The sequence below is a fragment of the Cervus canadensis genome, chromosome 21 (genome assembly GCF_019320065.1).
Source record: "Cervus canadensis isolate Bull #8, Minnesota chromosome 21, ASM1932006v1, whole genome shotgun sequence".
Taxonomy (NCBI): domain Eukaryota; kingdom Metazoa; phylum Chordata; class Mammalia; order Artiodactyla; family Cervidae; genus Cervus; species Cervus canadensis.
In genome coordinates, this window is record NC_057406.1 from 39739620 (window position 1) to 39762436 (window position 22817).

The 22817-nt window shown below is 39.4% G+C and overlaps 1 protein-coding gene and 1 long non-coding RNA gene across 7 annotated transcripts in view; one reads left to right on the forward strand and one right to left on the reverse strand.

Moving 5' to 3' along the window:
- The first annotated feature begins 548 nt into the window (after positions 1 to 548).
- LOC122423219 overlaps positions 549 to 22817 on the forward strand; it is a 42216-nt gene continuing 19947 nt past the window's right edge. The window contains exon 1 of the long non-coding RNA XR_006264107.1: positions 549 to 612. This is a non-coding gene — a long non-coding RNA (uncharacterized LOC122423219). The remainder of the gene's footprint in view (positions 613 to 22817) is intronic.
- Positions 15491 to 22817, reverse strand: part of DENND5B (DENN domain containing 5B) — a 213413-nt gene continuing 206086 nt past the window's right edge. For all 6 annotated transcript variants that reach the window (XM_043439977.1, XM_043439981.1, XM_043439976.1 and 3 more), the window contains 2 exons: positions 21867 to 22041; positions 15491 to 20539 (listed from right to left, as the gene is read on the reverse strand). In XM_043439977.1, coding sequence (XP_043295912.1) covers positions 20356 to 20539; positions 21867 to 22041 — 359 coding nt within the window. In that variant the 3' untranslated portion in view covers positions 15491 to 20355. The remainder of the gene's footprint in view (positions 20540 to 21866; positions 22042 to 22817) is intronic.

The window sequence follows — 22817 nt, forward strand, 5'->3', positions numbered from 1 at the left end:
AAGACTCTGAGGTAACCTGATAACAGCGGAAAGAACACCCACATGGAAGTCTTCCGATTGGTTTCTAATTTCAGGAAGTTGCCGACTTTGGGCAAATCACGTCACCTCTGGGACTGCTTTCTTTTTAACCTTTTATTTTGTATTGGGGTGTAAGCTGGTTAACAGTGTTGTGATAGTTTCAGGTGAACAGCGAAGGAACTCAGCCGTACCTATACAAGTATCCATTCTCCCCTCCGGGACTGTTTCTAATCAAAATAAAAGGCTGGCCTTCATCTTTCTCTGAGTCCAGTAATTTTTGACTCTATGACTGAACCATCCGTAGATGAGGAGGTCTCAGTCCGTGGCTAAAAGGAAGGGGAGGCAGGGAACCCCTTGAGGATCTGCGCGTTTCTGTCTGGGGAGCTCCAGAACACCGACAAGGCAAGAGGCCGCCTCCCTGGAAGGAGGGCAGAAGCATAGAAGTAGCCCGGCCTGCGGCTGGGGGAGGCCGGGAGGTGGCGCAGGCCCCGCCCAGGCCCCGCCCAGGCCCCGCCCCGCCCCCCGGCCCCGCCCCGGCCCGCTCTCTGCGCGCCGCTCTCCTTCCTCTGAGCCGACTCCAGGCCCACACGGCTGGTAAGCAGGCAACGTCCTTCCTTCCAGTTGTTATTTAATATTAATAAAGAACAGCTCATAATTATTGGGTGCTTCCAGGTGCGAAACAGTGTGTAGGTGGTTTAGTTACCTCACAACCAAAGTACGAGGTTCATTCTGCTAATTCCCATTCTTAGGGCAAAACGGAGGCTTAGGAAGCTTATAAAGTTGGTAGAAGTTACGCGGTCGTCGCAGGGTCCAGGGCTCTTCACGTGCATACCGCCTGGCCTGCCCCTTTTCCTGAGAGGGCAGTAAGACAGTCTTCCGTTTTACCCCTCTTTCCTGCTTGAGAAGACTGCAACTCATTATGTTGGTGAGGATTTGTTGACCACCGACCGGGAGACTGGGTGGCCGAGTTTACGGCTCATCTTGGAATCTGTTGGAGCCCCCGCTTTCACTAAGAACCCCCTTCCTCCCGGCCCCTTGTCCCTCACAGTGCCTCTTTCTCTGTCCGGTTAGGGTGAAGGGTCAGCTCTGAAAGGACTGTCAGGAAGGAATAATCCTCGTCTCTTCAAAAGGAGAAAGAAATTTGCAACCCAGAGGAGCTCTGCTCTTGACTCTGAGTTTGTACTTTGACCCTTAAGATTTGCTCTGAGAAATTTCCTGTGACCTTTAAGGTTTGTTGCCACTAAGCATATGGAGTTATGACATTAAAGTCCACTTAATTCAGGAATCTAGATTCTATGAGCTCCTTAAAATTGTACCGGAAAGTAGCTTGTGCATGAGTGTATTTTTCTAGGGAGAGTGTTTATAGCTCTCCTTGGATTCTCAGAGGGGCTTACAGCTGCCCAAAAGTTAAGAACTCCAAGTGATATGTGGGTGTTGCTAAAGGGGAACAGTGATGCAAATCCCGCGGGAGTGGACAAGGGAGAAGTGAAGATGGAGGAGAGGGGTATTCAGGTAAGACTTCACAAAGAGGCAGGATTCTGGTATTGGGGGTGGGGGAGCTGACATTTCTTGTGCCAGGCTTTGTTCTAGACCAAAATTTACAAGAATTAGTTCATTCTTATAACAACCTTATGAGGTAAATAAGATTATTGTTCTGGCTTTGTAGATTCATTCATTTAATAAATATTTATTGAGCGCTGTGTGTCAGGCACTGTTCCCAGAGCTACAGCAATTAACAAAACAGTCAAAAATGCTTCCTTTGTGGAGCTTGCATTCCTGTGGGGAGACAGATGAGGAAACCAGGTTCCCAGAGACTTAAGTGATAAACAAGGGTCTTCAGCTAGTAAGCAGCAGAGATTTGAAGCCAGGCAGTTTGGCACCAGAAGCTGTACCACTTTATTTATTTATTTTAAAGGAATGGTTAATAATTTTAAACAATTGAAAGCTTACATTTTCTGTGCAACAGAAAATCCCCAAACCTAAAAGGGAAGTGAGAAAATACTGACATCATATAGAGCAAAGAATAGCTCCAAAATGTTTTTAAACTATAAGTCAAAACCGCACATTAAAAATTAATGGGAAAAGATTACTAAAATAACTCAGAAGAGGAAATACACAATCAATAATGTTGAACACTGGCTTCCTGAATTATCATCAAAACTTTCTGTTTATTGCTTGCACAGTAAGGAAGAGCTTTACCTTGACAGAGTCTTAGTAACCTAGCGGAGGGCAAAGAGTAGAGTCTGGATGCTTACTGAAGTTTTGGAGATTGGTCTAAGGCAGACCTTTCCATGGGGAAGGGGGCTTGGTTAAGTTTGGGTAGGATCATGGTACAATAATTTGGGGTTAATGGACACAGTCCTGCAAGGGTTTTAAGGAAAGAAGATTAAAGAGTCACTACAACATGCCAGAGACATTACTTTGTCAACAAAGGTCCATCTAGTCAAGGCTATGGTTTTTCCAGTGGTCATATATGGATGTGAGAGTTGGACTATAAAGAACGCTGAGGGCTGAAGAATTGATACTTTTGAACTGTGGTGTTGGAGAAGACCTTTGGGAGTCCCTTGAACTTCAAGGAGATCCAACCAGTCCATCCTAAAGGAGATCAGTCCTGGGTGTTCATTAGAAGGAACTGATGTTGAAGCTGAAACTCCAACACTCTGGGCACCTGATGGAAGAGCTGACACTGTTGAAAAGACCCTGATGCAGGGAATGATTGAGGGCAGGAGAAGGGGACAACAGAAGATGCGATGGTTGGATGGCGTCATTGACTCAATGGACATGGGTTTGGGTGGACTCCAGGAGTTGGTGATGGACAGGGAGGACTGGCCTGCTGCGGTTCATGGGGTTGCAAAGAGTTGGACACGACTGAGCGAGTGAACTGAACTGACAACATGCCAAGCAGAAAACTAGAAGCAAAAATACAGGTTGTCTTTCTTTGAAAGAGTATATAACTGTGAGTGCAATTGTATGCCTGCAGTTCTTTATGCTAGTGCTTGTTGGGTTTGTCTAGATTTATCTGACCTCTTCTAGCCTTTGGCATCAATGCCTTCAGTGCTTGTGGATAAACAGGTGATGGAACTAAGAAGCTTATAGAATGAGGTAGAAGGGAATGATTGGTAAATCAAGTTATTGGGTTTTTCCTTTGTTTAAAATCACATTTTAATTACAATGTGTGTATCCTCAACTTTTCAGTTATATTTTTTAAAAAACCTTGAGGTGTCATTGACACTCAACAAGTTTCATATACTTAAAGTGTGCAATTTTGACATGAGTATGTACTCATGAAACTTATCACTGCAATTAAGTTTATGAATATATTGGTTACCTCCAAAGTTTCCTTGGGCTCTGTCAACCCCTCCCCCGAGGCCCCTCTCCAAGCCACAACTGATTTGTCTTTTGTTACTACAAGTTATTTGCATGGTTTTTTTAAAAAAAATTGTTTGCATCTGTATTGTTGCATGTATTAATAGTTTACTGCTTTTTATTGCTGAGTAGTATTTCATTGTATGGATATACCACAAATTATTTGTCCACTCATCTGTTGATGATTATAGGGTCGATTCCAGTTTTTGGCTATTACAAATGAAACTGTGATTAACATTCATGTGCAAGTATTTTTGTGGACATACGATTTTATTTCCTTTCAGTAATTAATTACTTCTTAATAGAACAGCTGGATCATACTATTGGTATATGTCAAAGTTTTTAAGAAACTGTCAAACTGTTTTCCAATGTAGTTGTACTATTTTACATTGCCATCCGCAGTGTATGAAAATTCCAGTTATTATACATCCTCTACCATTATTTGGTTTGGCCAGTCCTTTCGATTTTAGCCATCCTCAGAGGCGTGCAATGGTATCTTATTTTAATTTGCATTTCTGAGATAATTAATGATGCTGAACATCTTTTTGTGTACTTTTTGCCATCAATATGTCAGGAGGGCTTCCTGGTGGCTCATATGGTAAAGAATCTGTCTGCAATTCTGGAGACCCAGGTTCAATCCCTGGGTCGGGAAGATCCCCTGTAGAAGGGAATGGCAACCCACGGCAGTATTTTTGCCTAGAGAATTCCATGGACAGAGGAGCCTGGTGGGCTATAGTCCATGGGGTCGCAAAGAGTTGGACACGACTGAGCAATTAACACAAACAAAAAATGTCTTCTTTGGTGAAGTATGCTTTCAAATCAATTGTCACTTTTTGTTGTTGTTGGACTCTTTATTGCATTTTGACAGTTCTTTATGTATGTTGGATACAAGTCCTTTATCATATATGTGATTTGCTAATGTTCTCCTAACCTGTGGCTTATTTTTGCATTCTTCTAAAAGTATCTTCCAAAAAGTGTACGTTTGGGCAGAGACTACTTAGTCTGGGACCTGGCAGATTTGTTCTCATCTCTTTTCAGATCAAAGGCCTTTGCCACAAATATGCTCCACTAGGTCCTTGGTTAGGCCAAGAAACATACAAGCTTGGTTTCTTTCTTTGTATTTATTGGAGCTGGAGGTACTGTAGCAGCACTGTATGCCTTGTATCTGGCATTGTTCAATCAGTTGGAATAGAAAGAAGAAGCCAGAAGAAACTGAATCCCAGTCATCAATGTAGGTTCTATTCAGTGAATGTGGATTACAGTAAGCTGAAGAAAGAAGGTCCAGACTTCTAAATGAAATGTTTAACTATAAAGCTGCTTAGAATGAAGGTCTTCCAGAAGTCATTTGTAAAATTTTCTATTTAACCAGGAAATATTTCCCCTTTAAATGCATGAAATCATGATTGTGTATTGTGTTGGGGGTTTACATTGATTATAAATATCTGAAACTTGAACAAAAAGCATACATACATTCTTAATTTTTGTTTAGTCAAATTTATCAGTTAAGGACTGTATTTATTTGTCATATCAGAAATCTTTGCCTAACTCAAGGTCATTTCCTCTATATTCTATCAGTTTTTTAATTTTAAAATTTACATTATACCTGTGATCCATTTTGAGTTGATTTAAAATATATGCTGTGAGGTGTGGATCAAACTTCAGTTCTTTTGCATGTAGTTATTCAGTTGTTCCAGGACCATTCCCTGAAAAGACTATCCTTTTGACACTTAACAATCCTTATAACATTGTTGAGCAATTGAGCATATATGTGTGGGTCTGTTACCAGACTTTTTGTTCAGTTGACCTAAATTTGTCTAGCTTTAATTTCCCCATACTGTATTAATCACTGTAGCTTTAAGTATAAGCACTAAAGGGCTTCCCAGGTGGTGCTAGTGGTAAAGAATCCACCTGCCAATGCAGGAGATGAATCCCTGGGTCTGGAAGATCCCCCTGGAGTAGGAAATGGCACCCCACTCCAGTATTCTTGCCTGGAAAATTCCTTGGGCAGAGGAGCCTGGCAAAATACACTTCACAGGGCCGCAAAGAGTTGGACATGACTGAGTGAGCACACACACACACAAGTCCCCTACATACGAATCTTCAAGTTACAAACTTTCAAAGATGTGAAAGAGCATTCTGTCAACATTAGGCATGAGTGAAGTTGCCCTTTCTCTCCTATTGCTGATGATCCTTCAGCTTTACCATCTCCCACCTTCTCTCCCTTCCACAGTCACTAACTCTTCTTGCTTGTTCACTTAATGCCAGCCTCTGTATGCCAGCTATTGTACTGTACTACTGCACTTCTCAAAGTACTGTACTGTAAGATTAAAAATGTTTTATTTTTTGTTTTTATGTATTATTTATGTTAAAAGTATTATAAACCTATTACAGTATAATACTCTATAGCCAATTGTGTTAGCTGGGCACCTAGGCTAACTTTGTTGAACTTACAAACAAATTGGACTTACGAATGTGTTTTTAATATGGAACTCATTCATATGTAGGGGGTTCACTGTATTGAAATCAGGTAGTGTAAGTCTTCCAAGTTTTTTTTTTTTTAATCTATTTCCATATTATTTAGTCTCTTCTAGGGCTTTCACATTCCATAAATTTTAGGATCGGTTTGTTAAGTTCTGTGAAAATGATTGCTGGGAGTTTGAATTAGATTGTGTTGGCTCTATAGATCAATTTGGGGAGAATTGACATCTTAGTAATACTGAATCTTCTGATCTAGGACAACACTATAGTTCTCCATGTATTTAGGACTTTAGCTTTCCTCAGTAGTTTTCAGTGAGTGAGTCTTGCCCATTTTTTGTCAAATTTATCCCCAAGTATCTCAGATTTGTAATGCTGTTGCATATAGAAATGCAGTTGATTTTTGTACCTTGACTATATATCTTCTGACCTTGCTAATCTCACTCACTGGCATCAGTAACTTTTTAGTAAATCCCACAGGATTGTCTATTGATAAATGGACAATCATTAATCATCTGTGGATAAAGACAATTTTACTTCTTTCTTTCTGATCTTTATGCCTTTTCTTTTTCTTATTTTATTGCACTGATTATAAACTATAGTACAATGTTGAATAGAAGTGTTAAGAGTGGAAGTCTTTGCCTTGTTCTTAATCTTATGGGGGAAGCACTCAGTATTTATCCATAAAGGATGATGTTAGCTGTAGATTTTTTCAGATGACTTTCAGCATTTTATAACCCATGAACCCAGTATATCTAATGTGAGGAAGGCTGCTGAGTTTTTTTTCCTAAACCTTGAATGAACAGTAGAATTTGTCAATTTTTTTGCCTCTATTGGGATGAGCCTATAACTTACTTTTATTTTTTTAGTCTGTAAGTATGGTGAATTATATTGCTTGACTGAATGTTAACTCAACCTTGCTTTCCCTAATAGACCCCAATTAGTCATGACATATTATTTGTATCATTGGATTTGAATTAATATTTTGTTAAGAATTTTAACATCTACCTTCATAAGAATTCTTGGTCTGTATTTTTCTTTTCTTGTCATTTGGTTGGTATTGGTATCAGGACAGTGCTGACTCATGGGATGTGTTGGGAAGTATTACCTTGTTGTGGGCTGCATTGTATCCTCTCAGAATTCATGTGTTGAAATCCTAACCCCTAGTACCTCAGATTGTGACAGTATTTGGAGATAAGGTCTTTAAAGAGGTAAGTTGAAATGAAGTCATTAGGGTTGGCCCTAATCCAATATGACTGGTGACCTTAGAGGAAGAGGAAATTAGGACCCAGACATCCTCTGAGAGAAGACCATGTGAAGACAGAGAGAGGACGGCCATCTATAAGTCAAAGAGAAAGACCTCAGAAGAAACCAGTCCTGCTGACACCATGCTCTCAGAATTCTAGCCTTCAGAATACTGAGAAAATAAATTTCTATTGCTTAAGCCAACTAGTCTTTGTTATGGCAGCCCTAACAAACTAACACGTACTTCTTTATCCATTTTCTGGAAGACTTTGTATGGAATTTTCATTATTTATTCCTTAAATTTTGGATAGAATTCACTAGTAAAGTTATCTGGACCTGGAGTTTTTCTTTGGGAGAATGTTAATTTGTTGTTCAGGTACTAAGTCGTGTCTGACTATTTGTGACCCCATGAACTGCAGCACACCAGGCTTCCCTGTCCTTCACTATCTCCTGGAGTTTGCTTAAACTCATGTCCTTTGAGTGAGTGAGGCCATCCAACCATCTCATCCTCTGTCACCCTCTTCTCCTCTTGCTGTCGATCTTTCCCAGAATCAAGGTTTTTCCTAATGAGTCAGCTCTTTGCCTCAGGTGGCCAAAGTATTGGAGTTTCAGCTTCAGCATCAGTCCTTCCAATGAATATTCAGGGTTGATTTCTTTTAGGATTGACTGCTTTGATCTCATTGTCCAAGGGACTCTCAAGAGTCTTCTCCAGGACCACAGTTTGAAAGCATCAATTCTTTTTTTTTTTAATTATTTATTTTAATTGGAGGCTAATTACTTTACAATATTGTAGTGGTTTTTGCTATGCATTGACATGAATCAGCCATGAGTGTACATGTGTTCCCCATTCTGAGCCCCCCTCCCACCTCCCTCGGCATCCCATCCCTCAGGGTCATCCCAGTGCACCAGCCCTGAGCACCCTGTCCCATGCATCGAACCTGGACTGGCGATCTATTTCACATATGATAATATACATGTTGTTATATTCTCTCAAATCATCCCACCCTCGCCTTCTCCCACAGAGTCCAAAAGTCTGTTCTTTACATCTGTGTCTCTTTTGCTGTCTCACACAGAGGGTCCTTGTTACCATTTTTCTAAATTGCATATATATATGCGTTAATACACTGTATTGGTGTTTTTCTTTCTGACTTCACTCTGTATAATAGGCTCCAGTTTCATCCACTTCATTAGAACTGATTCAAATGCATTCTTTTTAATGGCTAAGTGATATTCCATTGTGTATATGTTCCACAACTTTCTTACCCATTCATCTGCCGATGGACATCTAGGTTGCTTCCATGTCCTGGCTATTGTAAACAGTGCTGCGATGAACACTGGGGTACACATGTCTCTTGAAAGCATCAATTCTTCAGCACTCAACCTTCTTTATAGTCCAACTCTCACATCCATACACAACTACCAGAAAAGCTACCATACTTAGCTTTGACTATATGTACCTTTGTCGACAAAGTGATGTCTCCTTTTTAATACACTGTCTAGGTCTGGCATAGCTGTTCTTCCAAGGAGCAAGTGTCTTTTAATTTCAAGGCTGCAGTCACCGTCTGCAGTGATTTTGGAGCCCAAGAAAATGAAATCTGACACTGTTTCCAGATTCTCTCCATCCATTTGCCTTGAAGTGATAGGACTGGATGGCATGATCTTTATTTTTTGAATATTGAGTTTTAAGCCAGCTTTTTCACTCTCCCATTTCACCTTCATCAAGAGGCTCTTTAGGTCCTCTTCACTTCCTGCCATTAAAATGGTATCATCTACATATCTGAGGTTGTTGATATTTCTCCCAGCAATCTTGATTTCAGCCTGTGCTTCATCCAGCCAGGCATTTCGTGTGATATACTCTGCATAGAAGTTAAATAAGCAAGGTGACAATATACAGCCTTGACTTCTTTCCCAATTTTGAACCAGTCCATTGTTCCATGTCCAGTTCTAACTGTTGCTTCTTGTCTGCATGCACATTTCTCAGGAGGCAGGTAATGTGTTGTGGTATTCCCATCTCATTAAGAATCTTCCACAGTTTGTTGTGATCCACATAGTCAAAGACTTTAGCATAGTCAGTGAAGCAGAAGTGTATGTTTTTTTTTAATTCTCTTGCTTTTTCAATGATCTGGCATATGTTGGCAATTTGATCTCTGGTTCCTCTGCCTTTTCTAAATCTAACTTGTACATCTGGAAGTTCTCGATTCACATACTGCTGAAGCCTAGCTTGAAGGATTTTGAGCGTAATCTTGCTGGCATGTGAAAAGAATGCAATTATACAGTAATTTGAACATTCTTTGGCATTGCCCTTCTTTGGAATTGGAATGAAAACTGACTTTTCAAGTCCTGTGGCCACTGCTGAGTTTTCCAGTTTTGCTGGCATATTGAATGCAGTGCTTTCACAGCATCATTGCGTTGTTTTCCTCTGTCTCTTTGCTGTGATCACTGAGGAAGGCTTTCTTATATTTCCGTGCTATTCTTTGGAAATCTGCATTCAGTTGGGCATATCTTTCCCTTTCTCCTTTCCTTTCTTTTCTCTTCTTTCCTCAACTATTTGAAAGGCCTCCTAGGACAACCACCTTGCCTTCTTGTATTTCTTTTTCTTGGGGATGGTTTTGGTCACCACCCTCTACAATGTTACGAACCTTCATCCATATTTCTTCAGGCACTCTGTCTAACAGATTTAGTCCCTTAAATCTATTTGTCACCTCAACTGTATAATCATAAGGGATTTGATTTAGTTCATACTTGAATGGCCTAGTGGTTTTCCCTACTTTTTTCAATATAAAGTCTGAGTTTTGCAATAAGGAGCTCACATGATCTGAGCTACTGTCAGCTACCGGTCTTCATTTGTTGACTATATAGAGCTTCTCCATCTTTGGCTGCAAAGAATATAGTAAATCTGATTTCTATATTGACCATCTGGTGATGTCCATGCGTACAGTCATCTCTTGTGTTGTTGGAAGAGGGTGTTTGCTATGACTAGTGTGTTCTCTTGGCAAAACTCTGTTAGCCTTTGCCTTGCTTCATTTTGTACTCCAAGGCCAAACTTGCCTCTTATTCCAGGTTTCTCTTATTTTCCTACTTTTGCATTCCAGTCCCCTATAATGAAAAGGACATCTTTTTTTGGTGTTAGTTTTAGGAGGTCTTATAGGTCTTCATAGAATCGTTCAACTTCAGCTTCTTCGGCATTAGTGGTTGGGGCATCGACTTGGATTACTGTGATGTTGAATGTTTTGCCTTGGAAACAAACTCAGATGACAAAGATAAAAGAAAGTTAAACAACAAATTCAATTTCTTTAATACATATAGGCTACTCAGATTATCTGTTTCTTAAGTGATCTGTGGTAATTAATGTTTTTAAGAAACTTTTCTACCATCCAAGATATAGAATTTCTTGCCAAAAAGATATTCATAATATTCTCTTATTATCCTTTTAATGTATGTAATGTCTGTATTTGCATCACCTCTCTCATTTTTATATGGCAATTTGGGTCTTTTTTTTTTTTTTCTGTAATCAGTCTGGCTAAAGGTTTATCAATGTTATTGGTTTCTCAAAGAACCACCTTCTGTTTTCACTGATTTTCTTTTTCTGTTTTCTGTTTCATTGATTTCTGCTCTGATCTTTATTTTTACTACTATTATTGTTTTTAGGTTTTTAAAGGTTGAAGTATATGTCATTGAGATTTTTTTTTTCCTCACAGAGGTGTTCAATGCAATTAATTTCTTTTTAAGAGCTGCTTTTGATGTATCCCACAAATATTGATATGCTTTATTTTCATTCAGTTCAAAATACTTTCTGCCTTCAGTTTTGATTCATTTTTTGACCCTTGTGGTCAGAGAACTTACTTTGCATGACTTAAATCTTTTTAAATTTGACATGTTTTATTGACCTGAATATGGTCAATCTTGGTAAGTGTTCTTTGTGTACTTGAAGAGAATTTGTATGCTGGTGGTGTTGGACATTCTAATAATATCAATTAGGGCAAGTTGGTTTGTATTGTTGTGCTAGTCCTCTGTATTTCTACTGATTTCCTATTTCTTTATCAATTATTGAGAAAGGAGAGCTTTATCTTACTATAACTGAGACTTTGTCTATTTCTTACTGAGTCCATTGTTTTTGTGTCCAGGCATTTTGAAGTTCTGTTTTGAACAGGATGTAAGTGGGAAATCAAGGAAGAGTTTTGGGGCACTTAAGACAAGTAGATAGGTGGTATGAGTAGTAGGTAGGTAGTATGGGTAGGTAAAAGGCCTCCGGGTTATGTTATTTTGAGTATAAGGAACATCTGGCCCACATGTTGGCTCTGACTAGAGTGATTTATTTTTAGATTACTCTGCTCAGAGAGTAACTGCTCCATCTAGGTTACAGTATCTATTTTAATCAAAGTAAAGCACATATCAGAATAAAGAACCAAAAGAATTATCAAAAATATTAGGTTGAATCATATGGAGTTGACATTTGTCTTTGACCTACAAAAATGGTAATTTCTCATAAAGCAAGGATGTTTGTTCATTTTAGTATTGTTCAGAATAGTGAAACACTGAGAGTAATCTAAATGTCAAACAGTAAATCATGTCACAATACTGGAAAATTAAAATTAAAGTTTTGAGAGATTATTTAATAACTGACTCCTTTTGTGTCCTCATCCAATTTTATAACTTTAAATTCTATCTATACATGCCAGCAACTCCAAAATGCATATCAGAAGTCCAGTAGCTCAGAAGATCCAGACTCAGACATTCAATTTCCTGTTCACCATTTTCACCTGGATGTGTAGTCAATATCTGAAACTTAACATGTCCAAAACTGAACTCCTCATCTGTCTTTAAATCCTGTTCTCCCCACATCCTTACTCATCTCAGTTAGTAGAAATTCTAGCCTCTCCTTTCCCATTTGTTCAGGTCTAAATCCTTGGAGTCATTTTTGTTTCTGGTTTTCACATTTTTATTGGGGGCCACCGGGGAGGGGGCCTGTCCTTGTCCACAGAGGAGCTCACAGTTCTTCAGCCATTTCAGCCATTCCAAGGCTCTGAGGGTCTGGGGGTGGCCAGGCATGTTGGGCATGTTCCCATCATCTTGAAAGAGCACTGGGTAGGTAGGTGTAGGGTGTGGCCTGGTTGATCATGATGGTGTACTTAGTTGTGAGCTGAGTGTGGGCAGAATTAGAGCGAGGCCTCTGGTGGTGAAAGATGCCACCAACCTGACATTCTTGAGGAAGGTGACGATTCCAGTGGCTCTCCTGGTTTCCCTTGGGGTCATTTTTGACTGTTCCTCATCCCTGATATTCAATCCATCAGGAAACTTTCTGACTTTAGCTTCGAAATATATCCATACCCAATGCCTTTCACCACTGTGACCACTGAGGTCTTCTTTCTCTTACACTGAAAAAGCCTCCTGACCTTATAATAACTGTAGTTAGTCAATATTTTAAAGAGCAGTGATGAAAATTGTATACATCTGGACTAAGTTCAAATGAACATGGCAGACAGTGTCAGCTCTAAATCATTACCTCATAAAGTTTGGAGACATTTGCTCACTATCTTCTTATATTCTCCTGCATTTTCCTACTCCCCTCCTTCGTTTCCTCCTTAACTGACTATAAGGAACTAAACTGTTTGGAGCAGTTATTAATTTATTGCCCCATAGCAATAAAAATCTTGCTCTGCAACAATGGAGCTAGACCTTCTTGTAAACACTTCTCCTTTGACAGGTGGCACAGTGTTAATCTTTGTTAATAGAATGCACTGGAGAGGCTCTGGAGGAGGGAGCTTCTCTTCCAGGCTCTGCCGTGCTCCCTCCTGTGAGCTCCTCCAGTGTGCAGCTCCTGGCCCTTGTGGAAAGTGAAAGTGAAAATTGCTCAGTCGTGTCTGACTCTTTGCAACCCCATGGACTATAATATGGTCTATGGAATTCTCCAGGCCAGAATACTGGAGTGGGAAGCCTTTCCCTTCTCCAGGGGATCTTCCTAACCCAGGGATAGAACCCAGGTCTCCTGCACTGCAGGTGGATTTTTTACCAGCTGAGCCACGACAGAAGCCCTTGTGGTCTCAGAGGCTAACCTGTTGTGGTAGGGAGGCTTGGGCGGCTCTGTAGTGAGCTTTACTGGTATCACACCTCTCCATGGAGGGCTTCCCCGGCACCTTCTTCTCCAGTGGCTTCCCAGCAAGTTCTGGGCTATGCCACCTCTCCAAGGATGTTTCCTGGCACCTGACAGCAGATTCCAAACAAGTGCAGCCTCTCAGTAAACTTCTCTGCATCTGGTGGGCTGTGCTGTGCCCTCTCTAATGAAGTCTGACTCTCAGCCTAAGTAGGGGGGGCTCTTGGAGGTTTACCTTACCTCAGCCCTAGTTAGTAGCTGCTCCCTATATATGCTGTTTTTGTATTCTTTAGAGTTCTTTTTATTGCTCAGTAGCAAATCCTTCATCATTCCAGTTTCTTATCGTAGTAGTCTGTGATGGTTAATTTTATGCATCAACTTAGCTGGGCCATGGTGCCCAGATATTTAATCAGACATTATTCTGGAAGTTTCTTCTGTGATGGTGTTCTTCAGATGAGACAAACATTTACACTGGTGGACTTTGAGTAAAGCAGATTACCCTTCATAATGTATCCAATCTGTTGAAGGCCTGAATTCAGCATAGACTGACTTCGTTTGAGCAAGAAGAAATTCTGCCAGTCAGCGATCTTTGAACTTGAACTACAATTCTTTCCTTGGGTTTCCAGTCCACCAGCCTAACCTGCAGATTTTGGATTTACCATGGCTCCACAACTGTGTCAGTTGATTCCTTAAAATAAATCTCTCTCTCTACACACACACACACATATCTGTACACTGTGTCAGTTGATTCCTTAAAATAAATCTCTCTCTACACACACACACACACATCTGTACACATCCTTAGCTCTGTTTCTCTGGATAATTCTAACAGTTCTAAACATTAAACTACCTCTCTTCATGGCTCCACAACTGTGTCAGTTGATTCCTTAAAATAAATCTCTCTACACACACACACACACACACACATCTGTACACTGTGTCAGTTGATTCCTTAAAATAAATCTCTCTCTCTACACACACACACACACACACACACACACACACACACACATCTGTACACATCCTTAGCTCTGTTTCTCTGGATAATTCTAACAGTTCTAAACATTAAACTACCTCTCTTCAGATTGCTTGTGGTTTCTGTCTCTTGATTTGGATCCTGACAAATACACCATTATTTCCCCCTGAACTCCGGATCCACATGTGCACCTATCCAACATCTTTACTTGGATGTCTAACAGGCATGCCAAACTTACAGCCAAAAGGAAGCTCTTGTTCTTCCTGCAAACTTGTTTCTCTTACACTTTTTCCAATCTCAGCTACACAACTCCATTTTCAGTGTGGCTTTCCCTGGCTAACCCAATTTACAATTGCAATCCCATCTTTAAGCATCCCCAACCATACTTTCAATCCTTCTTCTTTGCTTGTTATTAATTCTCTAATTACTGTTATGTATTGGGCTTCTCAGGTGGCTCAGTCGGTAAAGAATCTGCCTGCTAATGCAGAAGATGTGGGTTTGGTCCCTGGGTCTGGAAGATTCCCTGGAGAAAGAAATGGCAACCCACTCCAGTATTCTTGCCTGGAAAATTCCATGGACAGAGGAGGGGTCCATGGGGTCACAAAAGTGTTGGACATGACTTTGCGATTAAACAACAACTGTATGTATTACTTGTCATGTTTATTAGGTAATTGCTCCATTAGAATATAAATTCCATAAAAGCAGGAATTTGATGTGTGTGTGTGTTTAAACTGCTGTATGGTCATAACCTAAAGTAATGCTTAACATGTGGTGAATAATCAATGCATCTCTGCCTTTCATTTTTACTAAGGACTGCAGTGCTAGTTATTTTTTAATGTCTTGTATAAGAAATACTACCCTTTCCCAAATTCATAAATACATTCTACATTTTCTTTCAAAAATTGTTTTGCTGTTTAGATTGTTAAGCTAAGAATTGATTTTCCTGTATGGTGTGAGATAGGGTTCACATTTTCTTTCTTTTCTTTTTAGCGCTTCTGGATAACCAGTTGCCCAGCAGATATTTCTTGTGTGTGTGTGCGTGCTTCGTGGAATTCTTCAGGCAAGAATCCTAGCGCAGGTTGCCGTTTCCTACTTCAGGAGATCTTCCCGACCCAGGGATTCAACCCGCAACTACACTTGTGCCTCTTGCACTGGTAGGGGGATTCTTTACCACTGTGCCATCTGGGAAGCTCGTATTTCTACTACATAATGGTTTCATGTAGCTTTATCTCTCATAACGGTTTTGTTGCTCTACTTTCTGGAGTCACTGGCCCTTTGCACTACTCAATATTAAGGTTCTACAATAATGAAGCAAAACAAAGTATCAACCCCACAGTTTTATTTGTAAAGAACAAAGCATGAAAAGTCATATTTAAATGTACTCCAAAACCTGAAAAACCCACATCAGTTTCTCTGATACATATGTTAAAGTGCTTGATATCACAATACTTTTTAAATTTTAATTATGTTCAGATGAGAAAAAAATCCAGTTCTGATGCATTTTGTTAACAATTCAAAGAAAAAAAATATAATTTAAATGCAGAAATGCATATTTAAAAAAAAGATAGACAGGATACATTTATACATGGTTCAAGTGTAACACAGAATTCTTTCTATATGTTTAACACCCTCATTTGATTGACAACAGGAACTCTCACCATATCTCTCTACTGTTAACAAGATCTGTCTGGTGTTTGGAATAAAGACTGGGCCACACACAAATACATTTAGGTAAATATGTCAAGCATAATTCCCTCCCACATAACCCAAGGATACCCTGGAGTCATTCAAATGAGGAGAATGTTTTTGATGATTTTTTTCACTCTGATATTAATTGCTCAGTGTGATACCTTTCTGGATCCAATCTTTATTTTGTCCTTGAGAGGACAATCAGGTCTGCTAAGATCTGAAAGGATGAGGTTCTCCTTGGATTATTCTGATCACACTCCATTGGTACCCTCCTTCAAAAAGCTTGGAAATCAGTTGGATTCAAGAGTTGTTTTTTTTTTGATCCAAGAGTTTTATAAATGGATTTTAATAGGAATAAGAGACCTAGTAGTTTATTATTTGTTTCTCCTTTTACACTAAAAGGTAATATAACAAATACTTATACAAGAAACATGGACTTCAAATGACATGGATGACGTGGAAATAGAATTCATTTTATAAAAGTAGAGAAGATCTCAAGACTCCATTCTCAATCAATGAAGGTGTATTAATACTGAAATATAAATAGCTACAGTTCAGATTGTCCTTCCAAATGGTGAAAAAGATAGACTAGTTTCTATAAACCTCACAGAGAAAATACTCAACAGTTCTCAAAATGAAAATCTACTGAAAAATCATAATTCTTAGCAGAAAGAAGCTATTTTATAATTAACAGCTACACTCCCAGTGCTGTCAAATAAATATTTCCCTGGGCAATCTGAGGTCCTTGTCTGTTGCCTCATGTTTCAGAGTATCTCAGAGGGTCAGCATTCACTATACACAAACTGTTATGTGTAGTCTCCATCCCTCTTCCACTTCCATTTACATACAACAGTGCTTTATTGCCAAAAAAGGAAATATGAGCAATTCAGTATTTCCCCTGTATATTCATACAGTGTGACAGAAGTTCACTAAAATGATTTCTTAAAAAGCCATGTTAAAGTAAATACCACAGGGTTACAAAAGGTACAAAGTGTATGAAATATTTAAAATAAAATTTAGAGGGAAATCATAAATTTTGCAAGCTTTTGGTTTCTTCTATCAAATTCTTGCCACAGTGGGAAAGAGGAAGGGAGGGTTGGGAGGCCTTCCTTTTGTTCTCAGTAGCCCCATTTTCTCTACTGAGAACCCTACTTTATTCTACTCCACACTGAGCCTCAGTCATTTTAAGGTGCAGATGAGCCCCCAAACAGAACACAGTTTCAGGGTCTCACACATAATACCAACACTGTTGTAATGTCACTATATCAAAAAGGTTATTATTAGGAGTTTAAGAACATTTGAAAAACACTTGGAAGATAAGTATTTCAAGAGGTAACATTTTTGGCAATTTAATATTAAAATAATTTCTTCTTAAGCTATTTTGTGAAAATACTAATCATGACTCCAGGCACAACTTTTAATTTATTTTGAAGAAAAAAGTCAAATTTGATTTTTGTATACTTTAACTCTGAAGTATGATGATATAGCAATATACTAATTTATTAACAGCAAAAAGTATACCTCTGAGTGACTTTCCAAAGTCAGGTCGGAAGGCTATGTATACTTATATGTACATTTATTCTAAGAGTTCTGCTGTTGTCCTGCTCAAAATAATTTGATACTCAAAGACAGTTATAAGCCATGTTAAGAATTGTCTTACTTCTTTAGAACTGTATTTCTTACATGACCCCAAACTCTGCTTAAGTATCCTTTTCATTCATCAACTTGGGTTCTAAGAGCTTATTGTTGTTTCCATCCAAATATTAAATTTTTTCTGAAAAGCCACCATTACCCATTACTAGAAATATTCAAAAGAATGGGCTATAGGGCATTCGGGCAGCTCATAAGGAGGTCCCCAGGGGTCTGAAGCACTGGCTTTATTACTGGACTGTGTATGGACTTCCAAGGTGATAACTCTAAAGGGCACAGCATTCTAGAGGATGTGTCCATTCTGGTGTGATTTCTTCTTCTGAAACTGGTCATTTCACTACTGTAGTCAGATAATAGAAAATGGGATGAAACTTCAAGTCAAACTCTTGGGGGGTATTACTTTCTAAAGTAATGGTTTTACTCACAGGTCTGAAATCCAGTTTTACTCCTAGTTTTGTTTTTGGCTGTGCCATAAGGCGTGTGAGATTTTAGTTCCCTGATCAAGGATCAAACCTGGGTCCTCAGCAGTAAAAGTGTGGAATCCTAACCACTGGACTGCCAGGGAATTCCTGCTCCTACTTTTTATAACAGGTGTAATTTTCTATAACTTAAGGATAATTTGTTAAAATGAATATTAATCCCTATAAATTATTACTATAAATGAATATTAATCATTATCTGCTACCTATATACGTGGATGAATTAAGATCCAAGGGTAGAAAGACTTAATATGAATGCCTTGAAAGCCAGTCTCATGTAGCCTGGTATAATTAAAAAAACATGAATTCTACACCCTGTGTCGTCACTGACCAGGTGTGCAGGTAAGTATTTAATCTCTCTGATCCTTAAGTCTTCCCATCTGTAAAATGAGAAGGCTAGATGAGATGACTTAATTCTAGCATGCTAACCTAAGTCACCTCTCTGTTTGCCCAGAATGTGTCAGAAGCAAGGCCTTTGGAAAAGGTAACAAAAACAAAACCCTAGGTTGGATCATTCTATGGTTTCTCATCATTGAAACAGTAAGCACCTGGTGTGAAACAGGTTCTGGATATGTCCCATAATAGACTCTCCATGTCCCAGGGGTAGCCACACCACTGTGGACAAACTTTAGCTGCAGGCAAACACATTTCTGGTCTACCCAGGTCACCCAGAACCATCTTAAACCCTTTCCATGGTTTCTAAATGCTGCCTTCAGTTCTCCCTTACCTCCTCAAGGACTCAGTCACATATTAAAAGGGAGTGTGCCTTGGCTGAATACAGTGTTTGATAACGGGAGTGGGGCACTTAATTCACTAGTTTCTTCCTCAAGAGAAAAAGGGAAGCAACACTATTGGCTAAAGCCCAGGACCCTCAGATAACACAAGGGTCCTGAGAGGCCATGACTTTGCTTCTCAGTCACAATTGGGAATAACCTGGAGCTCTGCTAAGGCAATTTAACTGCTAACAACGTGGAAATGTCTAAATTACTTACAAGACCAACTGTAACATGAAGACTTACGGTAACATACTAACACTGTATTTGGTAACATACTAACACTGTATTTAACTTCCTTAAAAAACACCAAATTGGAAAGTTACTCACAACGTTTGGTCTTTCAAACTGTTGCCTCTTGTTTTGCTTCCATTTTGCCAGTCTGCGTAATACTGGCTTTTACCTTCCTGGGCCAGCAGTATTACATTTTCACCCCTGCTTACAAAGGAACATACAGCTGGCCCTGAAACACCCAGAAAGGGTTCATTCTTTCTCTCTTCTTCTGGTATTTGCATTATCATGGTCAACAAATACTTTCACAAAAACATTCCAAGCCACACAGAGTCCTCCTCCTTCTTAGACATTCTTTCCATTTCCTGAGGGGGGATGGGCACTGGAAGAGGGGAGGCGGGTGATTGGAACCAAACAAAGACAGTGTTTGTGGTTATTCTTGAGGGGTAAGGGACCACTGCAGGGTTGAGATGGCCAAATTAAAAGTATAGAATCAAACTGCTGTTTGCAGTTTTTAAGACTGAGGCCAACACTCTGAAATTCACATCTCCCCAAAGTACCTCAAATAACAAGAATAAAAATGTCAAAGATGAAGTTAGTCTAGGCTAATCTTTCCAAAGTGTAAAGAAGTTAATATAATCCCACAATTTCATATGCTTCTCAGGGCTTTGTGTGTTCTCTTTTCAGTTCAGCCAAGCTCCTGGGGTCTAGTATTTAAAATATTTGAATTATATCTTTATCTTGTGCTGATGAAAAAATTTTTTCAAAAGACTTGGAAGAGTGGCTCAATTCAAATTATGAAACCATCTGAAACTTAAAAGATGTAAATGAGGGCTACTCTCCCCTACAGTAGGTAAACTGTTTACATTCACAATATAAAGGGTAACACACCAGGATGGCTGGCGAGTACATAACAATGCTTTCTGGATTCCTTTGTGGTACCTGGAGGAAAATAAAAAGCCCCAATGGGTTGTACTATATTTACATGTTTACTGGCTTCTTCCTGACTAGCACCACTCTCCCCACTACCCAACTCCCAATACTTTTAAGCTACTGATTTTAAGTTACAGGAGTATTCAATCTAAGAAAAGTCTTATTAGAGTAATAGAATTTCTTAAAGAAGAGAGCATATTTACACACATCTAACACATGAAAATACTCTATTTTATACTAAATTCCAGGTTCAAATGAACTACAATACAGCATTTTGCCTTGTCTGCAGTGTGAGGACTGTTCACATTGGGGGACATGCTGTGCCGCCCCTGCAGTGACTCACTGCCTTGTCAGACAAGTCCAAATCCGTCCCCATTGTCGGGGAAGGTTCAGGAACAGGGTTCTGGACTGAGTTTCTAGCTAATTGGGTTACACATCCACTCCTTTGATGAGTGAGCCTTCTAAGACTATGGTGAAGTCCTGAATGGTCTGCAGAATGCGGATGAGGGAGTTGACCGTCATGTGATCTCGCAGGAGGGCGCTCTCCTCATACATTCGGGTGATGGCAGGACACTCGGCTAACAGAGGAATCCACTGTGGGAGCAGGCGATCTCTGCAGACCCAAACAGAAACAAGTCCTGAGCACTGCTGCCCTGCTGCAGAACTACACACACACTGGAGCTGTGGACAGGAAGGTGAGAGGCTGAATGGGGCGAAATCTAGCCAAGCTCTGAGGTCACCAGAGAGAAAATCAAAGTCAAGTAGTTGGATATTACTGGTTAAAAATGTAATGAAACAGTGTACGCTAAGGGGGAAAGGAAACCCATCAGATTCTAAGAGTGAGTCTGCACAAATTGGCCATAAAGACTTAGATGTGGTAAAGATATTCTCTATTCTGATTCTACCTCTTTTAAAAAGAAGCAGAATGTCATTTTGTATTGTTTAACAGAGATGTTATCTAGACATCTGTGACAAGTCATGCCAAAGTAGACCTTTTGGGAAGAAAGACTCCATTAAATTGTAGGGACAAAAAGCACAGCTGAAGTTGGACGGCTTTTATTAAGAAGAAATATAGAATTTAGCTCAATAAACCAGCTGTTTCAGGAGGACAGGATCTCAATCTTTAAAGTTTCCTGATTAAACTGACATTAGTATCTGTCACTAAGTTGCTTAGACACCCTTGCTGAGCAGCTCTCAGTATACCTTCATGACAAGGCAGCTAGGCCATCCTACAAGAGGTGTTGGGGCTTAGAAGAAAACAAGCATTGCACAGATAAAAAATCTTCTAAGGGTCTGTGTGGTTCATTTCTTACAATTCTGAGAGCTGTTTTAAAATTAATGGATTGCATAGCTCCTATGTGTCATTTTACAAAAAGAAAGGGGTAGAAAACTGTCTTAAAGAGACTTTCCATGGTAAGAATTCTACAATGTCATCAAATTTAAAGCAATATGGTAGTGTATACACACTATACAAGCTCTGTACAGAAAATATGTATGTGTGAATGTGCTGGTGTGTCTAATTACCTCCACCTGTCTATGGCGCAGTACTGTGTCACGGTTCAGAGCCTGGGGCTCTGGGGTGAGACTGGGTGTAAATCTTGGCTCTGCCTCTTTCTAGCTGTGTGACCTTGGGAAAGTCTGTTAACTTAACTGTGCCTCTTCTACTTTCTATTTTCTCACCTATACAGTGGGGATATTGCTTGCTACTTCATGCAGGGGTGGTGGTGAAGTGATAGGAGGGTTAAATGAGATAATACATGTGAAGTGCTAAGCATAGTGCCCAACACACAGCAAACACCCAATAAACAGGAGTCTCATAAAACTTGGAATGGAGGAGATCAACCAGAGAGCTTTGGAAGGGGCATGGTCTGGTATAAACCTTTCTAAGTTCTTGTTCAACACATGACAAAGACAGGGAAAGTCAAGAACTGGCTTAATACCGTGTTCCAAGGCAAACTAAGATCTGGAATTTGCCATCCTTCCCAATATTCCGGGGTGCAGTATTAATAGCATTTACATAGTGACAGAAGGTTTTGCAGGATGATTTCTGAATGAGGACATCATCTTCATTATCTAGAATCTGGTCAGTGGTTTCAAAATAAGCAACTGCTCTCTCTGGGGAAGGAAATCAGAAGCATATCACAATACACATTAATACTTCATATACAAAAAGAGGAAACAATTTATTCTGGAAATACTAATGATTCTTTGCATTATAGCCAATCCTAAAACCAAAACCATTATTTTATCATTGGTTTCACAATATATCCTAAAGGCCCATGTTTCCTGGTAGAACAATATGCTCCCAGGAATTTATTTTCTAGTCTAGACTACACTCTACATGGTTGGAAAGCTTACTCTCTTTAGCATACCTTCAAAAATGGCAACTGACAGCAAAGAAAAAAATAAACATGGTCTTGTCTGTTAAGACTAGATCCTTCTAGGAGGAAGTAGCAAAGACATGGTAGCCATTGAGGTGGAGCCCTTTGAATCAGTTATAAAATGACTGGCTAACACTTTGCAGCAAAATCCTTGAAACAGAACTCCTTCAGTAAATCTGAGGAAGAGTTATTAATATACATATCAGAAGCAGGACTAGTAAGATTCAGTGCATTCCAAAAGGAAAAAAAAAACCCAATCTAGGGGCCTAGCTCTGTCCACTTTCCTTTCTTTGTCTAAAAGTTCAAATTTGGATAAAACCAACTACTTCATTCAGATCTTATTTATAAAACATGAAACAATTAATCATCCTGTTAAAGAGACTGAATTGTAGAAGAGCTGCATAGCAAAATAAAGAATACAAAGTTTGGGGAGCTAGAGAACCACATTCTAATCAAACTTTCCTGAAGATGGAAACATTCTATATCTTCAAGGTCCAATTCTACAGCCCC